Source organism: Anomaloglossus baeobatrachus, chromosome 4, assembly GCF_048569485.1.
Source record: "Anomaloglossus baeobatrachus isolate aAnoBae1 chromosome 4, aAnoBae1.hap1, whole genome shotgun sequence".
Lineage (NCBI taxonomy): Eukaryota > Metazoa > Chordata > Amphibia > Anura > Aromobatidae > Anomaloglossus > Anomaloglossus baeobatrachus.
Window position 1 is genome coordinate 634,290,480 of NC_134356.1, and position 18,195 is coordinate 634,308,674.

Genomic DNA, 18,195 nt, shown 5'->3' on the forward strand with positions numbered 1-18,195 from the left:
ACTGATGCTGGGGGAGGCTGGAAGGAGGGAGGCTGATGCTGGGGGAGGCTGGGAGGAGGGAGGCTGATGCTGGGGGAGGCTGGGAGGAAGGAGGCTGATGCTGGGGGGAAGCTGGGAGCAGGGAGGCTGATGCTGGGGGAGGCTGGGAGGAGAGAGGCTGATGCTGGAGGAGGCTCATGCTGGGGGAGGCTGGGAGGAGACAGGCTGATGCTGGAGAAGGCTCATGCTGGGGGAGGATGGGAGGAGAGAGGCTGATGCTGGGGTAAGCTGGGAGCAGGGAGGCTGATGCTGAGGGAGGCTGGGGGGAGAGAGGCTGATTCTGGGGGCGGCTGGGGGGAGAGAGGCTGATGCTGGGGGAGAGGCTGCTGCTGGAGGTGGGGGGAGAGAGGCTGCTGCTGGGGGAATGGAAGAGAGGGGCCAATGCTAGAGACAGATGACAAGGGTTAAGGGATAGAGCAATGACAATATCGATGGGGGGGAGTGTAAGGACTCAGAATAAGAGGGGGGCAGCATTGGGAGCTCATTATGGACAAGGGGCAGCATGTGTGGGCTCAGTATGGAGTGGAACAATGTAGGGGAGTCAATATCAAGAGTGGGGTAGTGTGTGTGTGTGTGTGTGTGTGTGTGTGTGTGTCTCAGCATAAGCGCTAGTGTAGTGGTCTTAGTATGATGAGTGGGGCAGCATGGAGATGTCATTATGGAAAAGAGGAAGGCAGCATTAGGAGCTCATGGAGAGGGGCAGCATGCACGGGACATTGTGAGGAGGGGGCAGCATGCATGGGACATTGTGAGGAGGGGCAGCATGCATGGGACATTGTGAGGAGGGGGAAGCATGCATGGGACATTGTGAGGAGGGGAAAGCATGCATGGGACATTGTGAGGAGGGGGAAGCATGCATGGGACATTGTGAGGAGGGGGAAGCATGCATGGGACATTGTGAGGAGGGGGAAGCATGCATGGGACATTGTGAGGAGGGGGAAGCATGCATGGGACATTGTGAGGAGGGGGAAGCATGCATGGGACATTGTGAGGAGGGGGCAGCATGCATGGGACATTGTGAAAAGGGGGCAGCATGCATGGGACATTGTGAGGAGTGGGAAGCATGCATGGGACATTGTGAGGAGTGGGAAGCATGCATGGGACATTGTGAGGAGGGGGCAGTATGTATGGGACATTGTGAGGAGGGGGCAGCAAGCATGGGACACTGTGAGGAGGGGGCAGCAAGCATGGGACACTGTGAGGAGGGGGCAGCATGCATGGGACATTGTGAGGAGGGGGCAGCATGCATGGGACATTGTGAGGAGGGGGCAGCAAGCATGGGACATTGTGAGGAGGGGGCAGCATGCATGGGACATTGTGAGGAGGGGGAAGCATGCATGGGACATTGTGAGGAGGGGGCAGCATGCATGGGACATTGTGAGGAGGGGGAAGCATGCATGGGACACTGTGAGGAGGGGGCAGCATGCATGGGACACTGTGAGGAGGGGGCAGCATGCATGGGACATTGTGAGGAGGGGGCAGCATGCATGGGACATTGTGAGGAGGGGGCAGCATGCATGGGACATTGTGAGGAGAGGGCAGTATGCATGGGACACTGTGAGGAGGGGGCAGCATGCATGGGACACTGTGAGGAGGGGGCAGCATGCATGGGACACTGTGCGGAGGGGGCAGCATGCATGGGACACTGTGAGGAGGGGGCAGCATGCATGGGACATTGTGAGGAGGGGGAAGCATGCATGGGACATTGTGAGGAGGGGGCAGCATGCATGGGACACTGTGAGGAGGGGGCAGCATGCATGGGACACTGTGAGGAGGGGGCAGCATGCATGGGACACTGTGAGGAGGGGGCAGCATGCATGGGACATTGTGAGGAGGGGGCAGCATGCATGGGACATTGTGAGGAGGGGGCAGTATGCATGGGACACTGTGAGGAGGGGGCAGCATGATGTGAGGTCAATGTGCAGATCATATTTCATAATTGAGGAAGGTGTGGTGGGTATAAATTATAAGGGAGGGTAGTGTGTAGTATATTAGGGGCAGTGTGTAGTATATTAGGGGTAGTGTGTAGTTTATTAGGGGCAGTGTGACAGTCACAGTATATAAGTGGGGACGGTGGGAATATTTTATACTCATGCTATGTTTTGATGTGCCTGTGGTGATCCCCATTGGGGGGGGGGGGTTAGTGCCCTTCATTTCTCATTGATACTTTTTCAAGTGTTTTACAAAGTAGATCTGCCTTAAACAGATGTCGTGTGCGAAAACTCAGTTTTACGTTGTCACTAAGGGGCGCGACCACTTAAAGTGCCTAGGGCAGCACGAAGGCAAAATACAGCCCTGTCCCCCGTGCTGGCATGTATGTCTCCCCCGTGCTGGCACTGCCTCCCCCGTGCTGGCACTGCGTCCCTCGTGCTGGCACTGCGTCCCCCATGCTGGCATGTATGTCTCCCCGTCCTGGCACTGCCTCCCCCATGCTGGCACTGCCTCCCCCATGCTAGCATGTATGTCTCCCCCGTACTGGCATTGTCTACCCCGTGCTGGCACTGCCTCCCCCATGCTGGCACTGTCTCCCCCGTGCTGGCACTGCCTCACCGTGCTGGCAGGTATGTCTCCCCCGTGCTGGCACTGCCTTCCCCGTGCTGGCATGTATGTCTTCCCCGTGCTGGCACTCTCTCCCCCGTGCTGGCACTGCCTCCCCTGTGCTGGCACTGCCTCCCCCGTGCTGCCATGTATGTCTCCACCGTGCTGGCACTGCCTCCCCCGTGCAGGCATGTATGTCTCCCCCGTGCTGGCACTGCCCCCCGTGTGCTGGCATGTATGTCTCCCCCGTGCTGGCATGTATGTCTCCCCCATGCTGGCACTGTCTCCCCCGTGCTGGCATGTATGTCTCCCCCGTGCTGGCACTGTCTCCCCCGTGCTGGCACTGCCTCCCCTGTGCTGGCATGTATGTCTCCCCCATGCTGGCACTGCCTCCCCCGTTCTGGCATGTATGTCTCACCCGTGCTTGCACTGCCTCCCCCGTGCTGGCATGTATGTCTCCCCCGTGCTGGCATGTATGTCTCCCCTATGCTGGCACTGCCTCCCCCGTGCTGGCATGTATGTTTCCCCCGTGCTCACCTTGACACAGCCACACACGAGTTTAAAAAAAACGAAAAAAACCCCACAACTCACCTTCCAGCACCCGCTCCACTGCTGCGCGCCGCTGGTTCCTCAATTCCCGCGTGGCCAGAAGATGTCATTATGCCGGCGCCACTTACTGACGCTCCTCCGTCTCCTAGGCAACAGACCTGCGGCCTAGGAGAGGAGGAGTGTCCCTCCGCTGCAACACAACTTTGAGCTGCCAGCGCGACCGCGCCAGCAGTTCAAAGCGGCAGGGTCAGGCGACAGCGCGCGTGCCGGCAGAAAGGGCTCTGCGTGCCCCGGTTGGCACGCATGCGATAGGTTCGCCATCACTGCTCCAGTGTCTAATGAGACTTAGCCAGAGTATCTCAAGTGTCGAGGAATAATCTATAGAAACGTACATAGAATACACATTGTGAGCTCTAGTGAACGATAATCGAACATGGGCTAAGAGGAAATAAAATAATGCTTTACCCAGTATATAGTGGTGAGATCAAACCAAGAAAGCGAGCGGCGTATGCAGGAAGTCACTAGGCCTTACTCTCATTCTATGATCCCTCAGATCATTATTCTGTATGGAAGACGTGGAAATTCTTTTGTATACATGTGTTCATGTACCCACTTGTCGATTAATATCCTGTATTATTATTGGTGTATTTATCTTTATGTATTGTTTTGCTTTACACATGTTGGAATTGACTATGTTATGTCTCCTTTTACTTTGTCTAGATCATATGTCCGTGATAAAGACCCTTAAAGGGTCGAAACGTTGGACCTTTTTGTTTCACGTATGCCTTATCAATAAATAGCGAGTTTTTTTAATCAAATTTTTCCCTTCTCATTTGATTTGCCAAAGCAATTGTACTCATGCATATACAATAAAGGCTGCATATATAATAGAAGCAGAATGCACAACAGAGGCTGTGGTCTGCATATACAATAGAAGCTGCATATATAATTGAGCCTGTATACACAAGAGGCTTTGGACTGCATATACAATAGAGGCTGCATATACTATGGAGGCTGTGGGATGTATATAGTGTATACACAGCACCATACTGTATACACAGATCCACACTATATACAGACACACTGTAATACAGGCTATAGTGTGGACCTGTATATGCACTATGGTGATGTGTATGAGCCGGGAACAGGAAGCAGAGACACAAAGATCATACTCGCTATCCTGGTGCCCTTGGCAGTGATTGCAGGATCCTCTTTTCCAGTGAGCTCTTGTTTGTACTGCGCATGGCAGCCAGTTTAGCGCATGTGCAGTACAAACCTTATGAAGAAAAGCAGGCCGGCTGGCAGCGTCTGCTGTCACTGAAGATATCAGACTCTGCCGGTCCCCCTACTTTGGCAACCGTGGCGGTAACTGCAGTGGGGTCCAGAGAAGAGGTGGGGGGCGGGGCCAGGGGAGCTGGTGGTGGGCCGAGTTAGGCATAGTGGGGCTTGGTGAAGAGGTGGGGGCAGGGCCGAATATTAATTAAGTGTAAAGTAATTACCTCGGGCTCAGCCCCCCCCCTTCACCAGGCCCCGTAATGATTGTAATGCCCTGATGGCGGCCCTGATGGCGTGGCTACTGAATAGTGAGAGAGGCTGGAAAAAAAATGCTGTGACTACTGAGTAAGGGGAGAGGCAGGAAAAGAAATGCTGCGTCTACTGAGTAAGGGGAGAGGCAGGAAAAGAAATACTGTGACTACTGAGTAAGGGGAGAGGCAGGAAAAGAAATACTGTGACTACTGAGTAAAGGGAGAGGCTGGAAAAGAAATGCTGAGACTACTGAGTAATGAGAGATTGATTAAGGTATATATATGGAAAACTATGGGTTGCACTATACTATTTGGAGGACTAAGGGGGGCATTATCATATATGGAAAGTGCATTATAATACATGGAAGACTATGGGGGGTGCATTATAATATATAGAGGACTATGGTGGGTCATTTTGATAAATGGCGAACTATGGAGGAAGCATTATAATAAATGGAGGACTATTGGAGTGCATTATCATATATGGAGGACTATGGGGTGCATTATGCAATTTGGAGGACTATGGGGGTGCATTATCATATGGAGGACTGTGGGGTATATTATACTATTTGGAGGCTTATGAGGGTGCATTATCATCTATGGAGGACTATGGGGAGGTACATTATCATATATGAAGGACTATGGGGAGTGCCTTATCATATATGAAGGACTATGGGGAGTGCATAATCATATAGGGAGGACTATGGGGCGGTAGATTATCATATATGGAGAACTATGTAGTTTGACGTATTATATATGGAGGACTATGGGGTGCATTATATTATTTATTATTATTATTATTATTATTATTAATAATAATATAAAAGCTAATGGCTATGTACATGATATGGAGTTAGATGGGAACTGTTAATGTGTGATTTGTGAGGATGTGATGCAGAAGTAGAATTTTTGTAGTAGGCAGTGGGATTGTGGAAGGTTCGAGGAGTGAAGGCAGAGCTGGGGTAGAGCATGAGTGGAGTCTACAGTGGGGGGGGGGTCCGAATATTTTGCCATTATCGGGCCATGAAATTCCCGACCTGACCTTGTATCTTTAACACCACGGTTCTTCAGCACTGCAAAAGTAATACTAATAAATCTTTGATCTAGTTTTTTTTTTTGTGGGATGGAAATCTGTCAGCAAAATTCCATTAAAAGAGAAGTTCTATAAAGCTGTTGTCCCATCAGAGACCCCCACTGACCACCAGGGTTATGCCAGAAAGCAGCAAAGAGGGATGGCGATGCTGTGGAGGGAAGGGGGGGGGGCATTTATCAGGGATACATTGTGATAACCTAAAAACTATTCCTACCAGAATGTTTGCTCCATTTTCTGCTTCAATAGAGAACCGTCTGCTTCTTCTGCCTCTGTCGCTCTCTTAGCTGCTTGTCTGACGTTTTTTTTCTTTTTCTCTAGTAGTAACTCCTCCTTTCATGGGTTTCATCAAGAGCAGGAATAGAAACTGAAACTTTGCACTGCATCCACCAATACTTTATTATTTATATTATTATTTCATATTAACATCTATATGTAAATTGTCTCTCCAGTAAAGGAGACAAATTCTATATATATACACACACCCATATATGTATAGACTGCTGAGACCCACACCCCGCAAACAAGACCCTCCCATGTCCGATTAACCACTCCGAGACCAAAGTAACCAAAATACAAACTTTATTAGGAGAGCTTTATCAAAATTAAACAACTCTCATCTTTTATTGTGGATGGAGGTCGGTCACAGCACAATTAACCATTATTAATCAATACTTTCAAACGAAACTTTGTGCCAGGCCGGACTTCCGGCGCACTTTAGCTTTCGTAACCAAACAACTGTTTGGCTCAAAACCGCCACGGAGGAGCAGAGGCCCTGGACTGTGCTCTGTCCCCCACCCATAAAGAACAAAGCCTGCTCAATACCATCTTGTGGCGGGAACCGAGGTCATTTCACCCGGCGTGAATGACGAGGACCACTGGAGTTAAGGCAGACCTGGCAATCTCCACAACTTCAGGTATAACTTGAGCCCATATGAGACCCCTGATGCCTCTCCAATTCACCTCGAAGCCACGAAGCCAAATATAGGAGTGGCCCAGTAACCAAATTACAGACTTAGCCGCGCCTAAAAGGAAAAAACTGTTAGTGACACGTATACAATAAGGCAAACCTGTTTAAGTAATTGATTAAAGAAGCAATAATACCGGACTAATACATTTCGCAAAACATGCAGAACACCACCGGCCTATGCATTGGACAATCCCGTCCAAGCGGCCTCAGTCGCCGCCCCTATCCAAAGGGGTGAGTACCAAACTCGCTGGCGGGCAGACCCAGAAACGTTAAACATTTACGAAAAAAACGCTAAGAATTGGAATCTCGTCAGAGGGGAACCGTCTTCATGGACTAGAATGAAGAGTTACCATGGCGCAAAGTGATGTAGTTACGGATCAGTCTAACAGGGCACACTGGGCCAGGAATAGAAACAAAAATAACCAGCAGCCATTCCCAGTTTGATCAGTCTTAGATTGCCGAATTCTTATCCTTAAACCCCCATTACCCGATGTGATGTCGTCGTGCCGAAGGCCCCCGTGGGTGCCTCCGGCAGGAGAAAGCAACTCACCAATGCGCAATGCGCCAAAAAGGCTATAGCAAAAGAAGCAGAGAAAAGAGCAGACTCGAAAGGAGGAGGACAAACGGCGGAGATGTGTCAGATGATACTAGGAAGAAGGCTAAAAGAAACTGGCCTTCTGCGCTCCCTTCTAGGCTGCCCCCTGCCCCACTCCTTAACTGCTTGTTGGACTATAAAAAATTTAGAATTGTCCAACCAACCTCGTAGTTTGAAATGGAAAGCAAGCCCCGACAGATAGTTCAGGTGATACAGGTACTGGCAGGTAACATCGAATCTAGCAGAATCAAATGTAGAAACCGTGTAATTTGCTGCGAAAAAACTAACCATTCCTCCCATGCCTTACCGTAAGCCAGCCGAGGCCCCTGAAGACGTCACCAACGGCATCAGCTGCATTCCAACAGATCCCATATGCTGTGTGGGCACGATATTCCCTCTGTTTGGGCGCAAGGACAGAGCTGTCGGAACTTCTGAAATTGAAAACGGGAAAGTGAGTCGGCGATAGTGTTGCACCTGCCAGGCACATGGCGAGCCCGGAACCAAATATTGAGCTCAAAACTTGAAGCACAAAAATTTAAGTAATTTTGTAACTGGCAAAGAGGATGAAGTCAGGTGATTTATCGCGTACACCACCCTCATGTTGTCAGTCCAGAATCAAATCCGTTTATTTCTGAAGGGCGGGCACGAAATGGCGACCGCTGTCACAATGGGGAATAAATCGAGGAGCGTTAGATTGGACACGAGACCATTGGCGTGCCAAGATTGGGGCCAATGCTCAGCACACCATTGAACACCGGAAATAACACCAAAACCCAACGATCCAGATGCGTCGGAAAAGAGTGATAGCTCTTCATTGGGGACAAAGTTATCCTAGAAACAAGTTTGCTTATTGTACCTGGATACAAAATCGTTCCAAATGAACAAATCAGCCCATAGGCGGGATGTAATCCTGGTACGGAGATGGGGAAGCCAAACGCCTTTTGTAACCAGTGATAACCTCCGGGAAAAACTCGACCCATTGGCATGATGAGACAGGCAATACTAGAAGGGCCAAGAAAGATTGCATCTGATGGAGGGTCACTCTACGGACCGAACAAAAACCCCATGATCAGTGAGCGCAGCTTCAATACCTTGTCATCTGGGAGATGAAAAAACCATCGCATTTGAATCTATCTCAATACCAAGAAAAGAAAGGACCGGCAAAGGACCGACTGTTTTTTCCTTTGACAACGGGACACTGAATCTTGACATCAAGCTGCAAAACGTATGTAATAGAAAGTGGCAGTGAGTGGAATCTTGGGGGCCTACAAAAAGAAGTCATCAAGATAATGAGTAACGGATTGAGAACCGGATTCAACTTGTACAACCCATTCCAAAAAAGAACTAAATAGCGCAAAATAGGAACAAGAGATTGAGCATCCCATAGGAAGGCACGTATCGTAGTCATAACAACCGTCTGCAAAACATCCCAACAACTGGTAGCAATCAGGGTGGATCGGGAAGAGGCGAAAAGCCGACACAATATCTGACTTGGCCATCAGCGCCCCCCCGCTTGCCGAACTAAACCCATAGCTTTGTCAAAAGAGACCTACATGACTGACGTGTCCAATTCAAGTATACTATCGTTGACGGATGAACCTCTCGGGTGAGACAGGTGATGAATTAGACGGAATTTTCCTGTTTCTTTCTTAGGAATGACCCCAAACGGAGACACCCGAAAGTTGTAAAAAAGGTATCACCTTAAAGGGTCCCTTAAACCTGCCTTTATCTAACTCGCTGTTTAGTTTATCAAGCAAAACCTCATGGAGTTCCGTCGCCGACTTTAGATTCCGGACAAAAACGAGTTGTCTGTTAAGGTTAAAAAGGGGGTAAAGAATCCAAAAGTGAAGCCGAAGTGCAGCTGAGCTGCCGCCTCTTTATTGAGGTACCGATCGAGCCACAGCCCCGTCTCTGATACGCTCACTGGTGTCTCAATTTTCAGGTGAATTTGACGACTTTGTTGGCAATTTTGCCGAAGGCGGGAGCATTTTTCTGCTCCATGGGGGCCTTCGCAGGTAGAGCATTCAAGCTTATATCTGCAGAGACCAAAGAATCGGCAGTGCCGCTGGGTCTACGCACGGCCACTGAACTGGAACCGGCCGAGCTGCCAGGGGCCGCGACATGAAAGGGGACTTTAGGAGTCATCATGTCCGTAGCTTTAACAAGTCAACATATATAAAAAGCTCAGGACAACGGTCAGGATGTTTCTGACCCATGCACACCCTAATACGAAAAAGGCTTGCAGTCAATTATTAATAGTATTTGCAACCCTGGGGTTTTGTTGTTTTTTTTTTTTTTTAAAAGGCCGTTCAGCAGAACCCTCTCCTTGTCTACAGTAATTGATCAGTGGAAACAAGCGACCAAATGTCTATATAATCATTTGCCCAAATTTTTTTTTTTTTACATTCTCTGGGTCAAGGTGAGAGTCTAAGGGGGGAGGGATACCGCAAAATAATGTATCCTTATGTATATCAGCCCTAGGAGGGGGCTCGTATCTCTCTTTTCAGGTTGATTTCAGAGTAATAAAGGGTTAACCAGAATATTTTTTTTTTTTTTTACTTGGGGTATTAAATGGGCTAACAGAGTTTTTAATGACATAGCTGTAGTATCGGTGTGTCGCCCTGGGCAAGCCAGGGGACACAGGTCACACACCACCACACCCTACATCCCAGGTAGGAACACCAAAGCTAACCAAAAATCCTTGTTGCCTTCCTCCAGAGGCTGATGATACACACCAGGGGGTGGGCCAGGCGGTTGGCTCCGCCCACCGAGGAGTTCACAGCTCTGGAGGCAGGAAGTACCAGGCAGATTAGCCCAGGTAGGGCTAGAGTGAAGAGCAGATAGAGTTTGGAGGAGGAAGTGGAAGGAGTGAAGTTTAGCCCAAGCAGGGCAACTAAGAGGAGTTAAGGAAGTGCAAGTAGAAGGAAGTAAAGTGGAAAAGGAGGAAAGCAAGAGTGGTGACAGAGAGAAAGCCTGAAGTAGTCCAGCTGTGTGCAGGACAGGTCAGCAAGGTCAGCAACGGCGGTGACTGTCTGGAGTGGGACCGTTTGGAAGTTCCTGGAAGGACCGCGGACGGGTAGTGGCCCGGCGGTCTGGAGCAGTGTTCCGAAGGACAGTCAGCACCAGGGCAGGGGCCTCTCGGATCCCGGCAAGGCTTGGAGTCGCCAGAATTTGCCAAATCCGTCAGTGAAGGGGACGTAGATCTCCCAACAACCAAGTCCCGATTGAAGGCAACAGCCCAACCAGTGTAGGAGAGACACCGCCACCGCCAAGGCACCAGTTTCTCAGGGCCAGCGCCTGTGGGCAAAGAGTAGAGCTCCCCCGGTCCAGCTTGAAGCCGGGGAGCGGGTTACCGGTGGGAACCCATCGCTACCAACATAGAACAAAGGTGCAAGGAAAAGGGACATCACCGTCACCTACTGGGAGAGCAAGTGCAGCCGTCCGTGGGAACCATCTTTCCAGCCGTGTGGTTTACCGTAAAACTGTGTCAACGTCTCAGGCTGAGTGAGTACCACAGTGCCGCAAGGCACAGCGCTGCCCCCGCGTCCCTGCGCCCACCAGGCCCTGCACCTCTCCAACCATCACCGGGCCCCGGGATCACCAACCCCTACCCACGGAGGGGCAACACAACACCTGGCTGCTCCGCATCACCATCCCCGGGATCCCCATATTGAGCAGCGGTGGTGAAATCACCACAACCGTGGGTGGCGTCACGGACAATAAACAATCCCCACACCCAACAAACCCCTTTCACTCACAGGCGAGGAGTGCCGCTCGAGAAACCCCCGGGATCCGGCCCACGGCTCGAGCCACCACTGAGCAGCAGCCGCCGGACCCGAGCAATGGGGGTGAGCGTAGTGTGCTGACACCCTCCTCCCCGCCCGCGACAACTTGGCGTCACGAACAGGATCTTACCGCTCTGCCGTCTGGTAGAGGTGCGCCTTGTTACCGCCGGAGGTATCCGGCAGAAAAATTTCAGAAGCCGCCATCTTTGGCGCGAAAAGTTCCCGCTCGAGCGTCTTCTCGAGTAGTAGAGGCGCGAAGGCCAAAACCCCGCCCCAAGAGAGGAGGGGCCGAAAAGAGCTAAGGGGGACGCGATGGCGGCTGGACGCATGTAGCTGCAGCTATAAAAGCAGGGACGCCAGGACTCTGCAGCAATACCGGGTTCCTGGAAGGCACGATTGCCAAGATGTACAACCCAACTCCCAACGAGGAAGCCCCCGCGCCCGGCACGGCGACGTGGTTGAGGGACCGGACCGTCCCGCTGAGTAATCGTCTGCAGGCCCATATGCAACTCCTCCTGGAGGAGTGGGAGACCGACATGGCGGATGGGGTGGCTGCTATGTGGAGACGCGAGGCAGAAGAGGATTTGGAGGAGCGGGTAAGCGACCCACGCCCCTGTATTCCTGAGGGATCGGCCATTGGAGCTGAGGGGCCCGGCCGGCTTCCGCTCACCCTGCCTCTCTCCCCGCTACCCGTGATAGCTGCTGCCGCCCCACCATTAGGCCCGCTACCTGCCCAACCGGTAGCGATACCCTGCCCAGCCGCTCCGGCGGACCAGCCGGCTGCAGACGTCCAAGACGGTCCTGAAGTGCACCAAGGGGAACCACTAGAACCGTGGCCTCTTAACAGCGTGGTGCCCGAAGTCCCAGTAGAGACTGTGCCAGATCCTGAGCCCGGGACCGTGGCCTGGATGAGGGCCCGGGTGATTCAGTTCCACCAGCGTCAACAGGAACAAATCCTCCAGATGATGGAGCAGTGGACCAGCGAGGTGGAGATGCTGACTACGACTACCCCGAAGTACGGAGGGGGAATGGATGTAGCAGAGTCGACTGGTGACCCACGTCCCTATGTCCTACCTGGACCGGCCGCTGCGGCTGAGGGGCCCGGCCTAGTCTCGGCCTATGCATCGCCCTTGCCGTTACTCATGGGGCGCCTCAGTATAAGCTCGCCTACTCTGCTGCTCCATGCTACCGCAGAAGGGGCTGAAGTGTTGGATGCTGGAGACCAGGAGGCTGCGGCAGCTGGCGGTAACCCGCCTGACGCAGGAACCAGAGATGACGACTCCTGCCCCAGCTCCGGGTCCGCTGTTGCAGTTGAAGGAGCAGGTGAGCGTTTCCACTGTGTAGGAGCCCCAGAGGTCGTCCATGCCCCGTGTACCGGTGGAAATGGGTACCGGGTGCCCCTGTCACCGCGGGTGTGTCAATGCATGTTGGATATGCTGGTGGAGGGGGATGGAGCTGCGTCACCTGAAAGTCTGGAGTAGGGCAGCGGATGCCCGTTGCACCGTCCCCGTTGGGACCGTCAGAAAGTTGTGTGAACTGTTGTTAAAAAAAGTTTGAAAGTTCTGCTAATGATGAAAATGATACCGAGTACCTCACCTGATTGACTGTGTGATTTGCAACCGGCCGGAGCCGGCACCGTTGTCCCCGTGGGGACCGTTTAAAAAGTTTTTGCATGGGAACTATCCATGGACAAGCCCGTGAACTTGCAGGGCAACCACAAACGTTAAGTGGCTTGTAAATATGTTGTTTGCCGTTACCGTTTCCGCAATGCCGCCTCCGGAGAGGCAGGTTGGAGGGAGGGCCCTCAGCAGAGCAGGCTGGGGCCCAGCCACCAAAGGAACCGGTGGCTACCCTCTGGAGGGAAGGACAGATCCCGCTCGGGTACCGTGTGCTGGACTGTGGGTCAAGGGGTGCTGCCTGGGCTTTAGGGGCAGCATCAGGGCCAGGTTGCTTGGGTGGGAGAGAGCGTAAACCGTAACCGTAAACCGTTATGCAACGTTAAAGTAAAAGTGCCTCCCGTTAAGGGAAGATTTATTAAAAATGTATTTATGTTACCGTTACCATGTTATCTTTTACAGAAAAATAAAACCGGTGTTGGACGGCAGCCCGTGGACGGTCTGCATTTTGCTAAGGGGGAATGTGTCGCCCTGGGCAAGCCAGGGGACACAGGTCACACACCACCACACCCTACATCCCAGGTAGGAACACCAAAGCTAACCAAAAATCCTTGTTGCCTTTCTCCAGAGGCTGATGATACACACCAGGGGGTGGGCCAGGCGGTTGGCTCTGCCCACCGAGGAGTTCACAGCTCTGGAGGCAGGAAGTACCAGGCAGATTAGCCCAGGCAGGGCTAGAGTGAAGAGCAGATAGAGTTTGGAGGAGGAAGTGGAAGGAGTGAAGTTTAGCCCAGGCAGGGCAACTAAGAGGTTGCAAGTAGAAGGAAGTAAAGTGGAAAAGGAGGAAAGCAAGAGTGGTGATAGAGAGAAAGCCTGAAGTAGTCCAGCTGTGTGCAGGACAGGTCAGCAAGGTCAGCAACGGCGGTGACTGTCTGGAGTGGGACCGTTTGGAAGTTCCTGGAAGGACCGCGGACGGGTAGTGGCCCGGTGGTCTGGAGCAGTGTTCCGAAGGACAGTCAGCACCAGGGCAGGGGCCTCTCGGATCCCGGCAAGGCTTGGAGTCGCCAGAATTTGCCAAATCCGTCAGTGAAGGGGACGTAGATCTCCCAACAACCAAGTCCCGATTGAAGGCAACAGCCCAACCAGTGTAGGAGAGACACCGCCACCGCCAAGGCACCAGTTTCTCAGGGCCAGCGCCTGCGGGCAAAGAGTAGAGCTCCCCTGGTCCAGCTTGAAGCCGGGGAGCGGGTTACCGGTGGGAACCCATCGCTACCAACATAGAACAATGGGGGACAAGGAAAAGGGACATCACCGTCACCTACTGGGAGAGCAAGTGCAGCCGTCCGTGGGAACCGTCTTTCCAGCCGTGTGGTTTACCGTAAAACTGTGTCAACGTCTCAGGCTGAGTGAGTACCACAGTGCCGCAAGGCACAGCGCTGCCCCCGCGTCCCTGCGCCCACCAGGCCCTGCACCTCTCCAACCATCACCGGGCCCCGGGATCACCAACCCCTACCCACGGAGGGGCAACACAACACCTGGCTGCTCCGCATCACCATCCCCGGGATCCCCATATTGAGCAGCGGTGGTGAAATCACCACAACCGTGGGTGGCGTCACGGACAATAAACAATCCCCACACCCAACAAACCCCTTTCACTCATGGGCGAGGAGTGCCGCTCGAGAAACCCCCGGGATCCGGCCCACGGCTCGAGCCACCACTGAGCAGCAGCCGCCGGACCCGAGCAGTGGGGGTGAGCGTAGTGTGCTGACACCCTCCTCCTCGCCCGCGACATCGGCACCTCCCCAAGCCCTAGTATAATTGTACTCACCGACCGCTGGAGCATCCGTGGGATTCACCGATATATGTTGAGCCGCTACCGATCCGGCGGCATGTGGTTGAGCCACATAGGGTTCGGCATCTCTCTTGCGGCATGATCTGCGACGAGAGTGCCTGCTGGATGTCCTGGAGTCGTCGGATGAATCAGCCATGGTTGATGGCGAACGCCATCCTGATGACCGAGACCGACGGCTTCTGCGAGAGGATGTGGACCGTCGCTCAGAATAGGCAGAGCGGCGATCGCGATCCCTACTGGATCGCCTGCGTCTATATAGGCTACGGGAATGTGAGGAGTCAGAGGAGTTGGAGGCAGCGGAGCGGTGTCCGCGCCCAGGCGTCGCCTACCATGGGCCGTGCTTCCAGCACCCGCTGCATCGTGGACAGGGAGGACCCGGGGTAGGTTCTGCAGCTTCGGGGGCAAGGTCGACACTGTATGTGATGCGTGAGGCAAGGCTATCCCCTCTGGTGCCGCTGGGGGCAATGCCAGCACCTGCGGAGCAACAGGATGCAAAGCCATCCCAACAGTAGCTGCAGGAGCAGCAAGCGGCAAAGCCATCACCGCAGCTGCTGCAGGAGCCAGAGCCATCACTGTTGCCGCCGCAGGGGGCGAAGTCATTCCCCCACTCATGTCTATGTGTTGAAGAGACAACTGGGAGATAACATTGTAGTTGAGGGAGCAGCTGCCCCCACCCTGCCTGCTTCTCCATTAGTGCATTGTGGCAGGGGAGGTAAGAGTAGATAATTGCATACTACTAGCAAACTCCTCTGCTGAGGAGGATCTGCAGCTATTATTTCCTCCCATGGCCGTGTGTGGGGGCGCTATTACAGGTGGAGTGTTGGGCTGAAGCAGCAAGGATGGGGTTAAGCCTTGCCTCCGGAGCGCAGGGATTTGATTTATTAATTACAGCGGCGCCGCTTTGCCTGTAGGACAGGAGAGGCTTGCGGCCGCCGCGCGTGTTACTGTGGTCGGGCATGTGGGCGTTACTGAGCGTGGGAACGTGCACGGCGCGCACGTGATTCGCGGGCACGTGGGGCGCGCGCCCGCCCCGCACGCGTGCGCAGTGTGTGACTCAGACGCTCCGGTGGGCGGCTTAGACAAGCAGGCCGCCGGCCGGCCGGAGTTTATGTCTGAGCCTCAGGAGGAGGGGAACGCTGCTCACCTATAATAGCAGCAAGCCACGCGTCAGCCTCCCTCCTGATCCTGTCCCTGACAGCCTTGTCCAGCATGTCAGCCATCTCTCACCGGGAACGACAGCAGCGTCCGGATCTCACAAGGTGAGGAGAGACCGGAACCAGGAAGAGGGAGAATATTTATAGGGGAAAGAGTGGGATCATGGGAACATTCCCATTGGATAACACCCCTGGAAGGGGAGGAGGGAGAATCGGACATGAGAGGGAACTTAACCCCTTACTACAGGGCACAGCAGTCAGGGTGCATTCAGTAAAACACTGACATGCCCTATAGACTGCTGTACCCACACCCCGCAAACAAGATCCTCCCATGTCCGATTAACCACTCCGAGACCGAAGTAACGACTAAGTAAACACTATTTTTCGGTGAGAGGATGGTAAAAAAAAAAACAAAACAAAAAAACACACATTATCTATCTATCTATCTATCTATCTATCTATCTATATATATATATATATATATATATATATATATATATATATATATATGATATCTCTCTCTCTCTCTATATATATATATATATATATATATATATATATATATTAGTACAGACCAAGAGTTTGGACACACCTTCTCATTCAAACAGTTTTCTTTATTTTCATGACTCTGAAAATTATATTCACATTGAAGGCATCAAAACTATGAATTATCACATGTGGAATGAAATACTTAACAAAAAAGTGTGAAACAACTGAAAATATGTCTTATATTCTAGGTTCTTCAAAGTAGCCACCTTTTGCTTTGATTACTGCTTTGCACACTCTTGGCATTCTCTTGATGAGCGTCAAGAGGTAGTCACCGGAAATAGTTTTCACTTCACAGATGTGCCCTGTCAGGATTAATAAGTGGGATTTCTTGCCTTATAAATGGGGTTGGGACCATCAGTCGTGTTGTGCAGGAGTCTGGTGGATACACAGCTGATAGTCCTACTGAATACACTGTTAGAATTTGTATTATGACAAGAAAAAAGCAGCTAAATAAACAAAAACGAGTGGCCATCATTAGTTTAAGAAATGAAGGTCAGTCAGTCTGAAAAATTGGGAAAACTTTGAAAGTGTCCCCAAGTGCAGTGGCAAAAACCATCAAACGCTACAAAGAAACTGGCTCACATGAGGACCGCCCCAAGAAAGGAAGATCAAGAGTCACCTCTGCTGCAGAGGATAGGTTTATCCGAGTCACCAGCCTCAGAAATCACAGGTTAACAGCAGCTCAGATTAGAGACCAGGTCAATGCCACACAGAGTTCTAGCAGCAGACACATCTCTAGAACAACTGTTAAGAGGAGACTTTGTGCAGCAGGCCTTCATGGTAAAATGGCTGCTAGGAAACCACTGCTAAGGACAGGCAACAAGCAGAAGAAACTTGTTTGGGTTAAAGAACACAAGGAATGGACATTAGACCAGTGGAAATCTGTGCTTTGGTCTGATGAGTCCAAATTTGAGATCTTTGGATCCAACCACCGTGTCTTTGTGCGACGCAGAAAAGGTGAACGGATGGACTCTACATGCCTGGATCCCACCATGAAGCATGGAGGAGGAGGTGTGATGGTGTAGGGGTACTTTGCTTGTGACACTCTTGGAGATTTATTCAAAATTGAAGGCATACTGAACCAGCATGGCTACCACAGCATCTTGCAGCGGCATGCTATGCAATCTGTTTGTGTTTAGTAGAACCATCATTTATTTTTCAACAGGACAATGACCCCAAACACACCTCCAGGCTGTGTAAGGGCTATTTGACTAAGAAGGAGAGTGATGGGGTGCTACACCAGATGACCTGGTCTCCACAGTCACTAGACCTGAACCCAATCGAGATGGTTTGGGGTGAGTTGGACCGCAGAGTGAAGGCAAAAGGCCCAACAAGTGCTAAGCATCTCTGGGAACTCCTTCAAGACTGTTGGAAGATCATTTCCGGTGACTACCTCTTGAAGCTCATCAAGAGAATGCCAAGAGTGTGCAAAGCAGTAATGAAAGCAAAAGATGGCTACTTAGAAGAATCAAGAATATAAGACATATTTTCAGGTTTTTTGCACCTTTTTGTTAAGTATTTCATTCCACATGTGTTAATTCATAGTTTTGATGCCTTCAATGTGAATCTACAATTTTCAGAATTATGAAAATAAAGAAAACTCTTTGAATGAGGTGTGCCCAAACGTTTGGTCTGTACTGTATATATATATATATATATATATATATATATATATATATATATACGGTGCCTTGCGAAAGTATTCAGGCTCCCTTGAGTTTTTCAACCTTTTCCCACATTTCAGGCTTCAAACATAAACAAAAAAATTTTAATGTTATGGTGAAGAATCGACAACAAGTGGGACACAATTGTGAAGTTGAACGAAATTTATTGCTTATTTTAAACTTTTTTAAAAAATAATAAACTGAATATTGGGGCGTGCAATATTATTCATCCCCTTTACTTTCAGTGCAGCAAACTCATTCGAGAAGT

The 18,195-nt window shown here is 51.3% G+C and overlaps 1 protein-coding gene across 1 annotated transcript in view; it reads right to left on the minus strand.

The window, feature by feature from the left end:
* LOC142301967 (RING finger protein 112-like) overlaps positions 1 to 6,021 on the minus strand; it is a 183,703-nt gene extending 177,682 nt beyond the window's left edge. Inside the window, exon 1 of the mRNA XM_075343031.1 lies at positions 5,960 to 6,021. Coding sequence (XP_075199146.1) covers positions 5,960 to 5,976 — 17 coding nt within the window. The 5' untranslated portion in view covers positions 5,977 to 6,021. The remainder of the gene's footprint in view (positions 1 to 5,959) is intronic.
* Between the last annotated feature and the right edge of the window lie 12,174 nt (positions 6,022 to 18,195).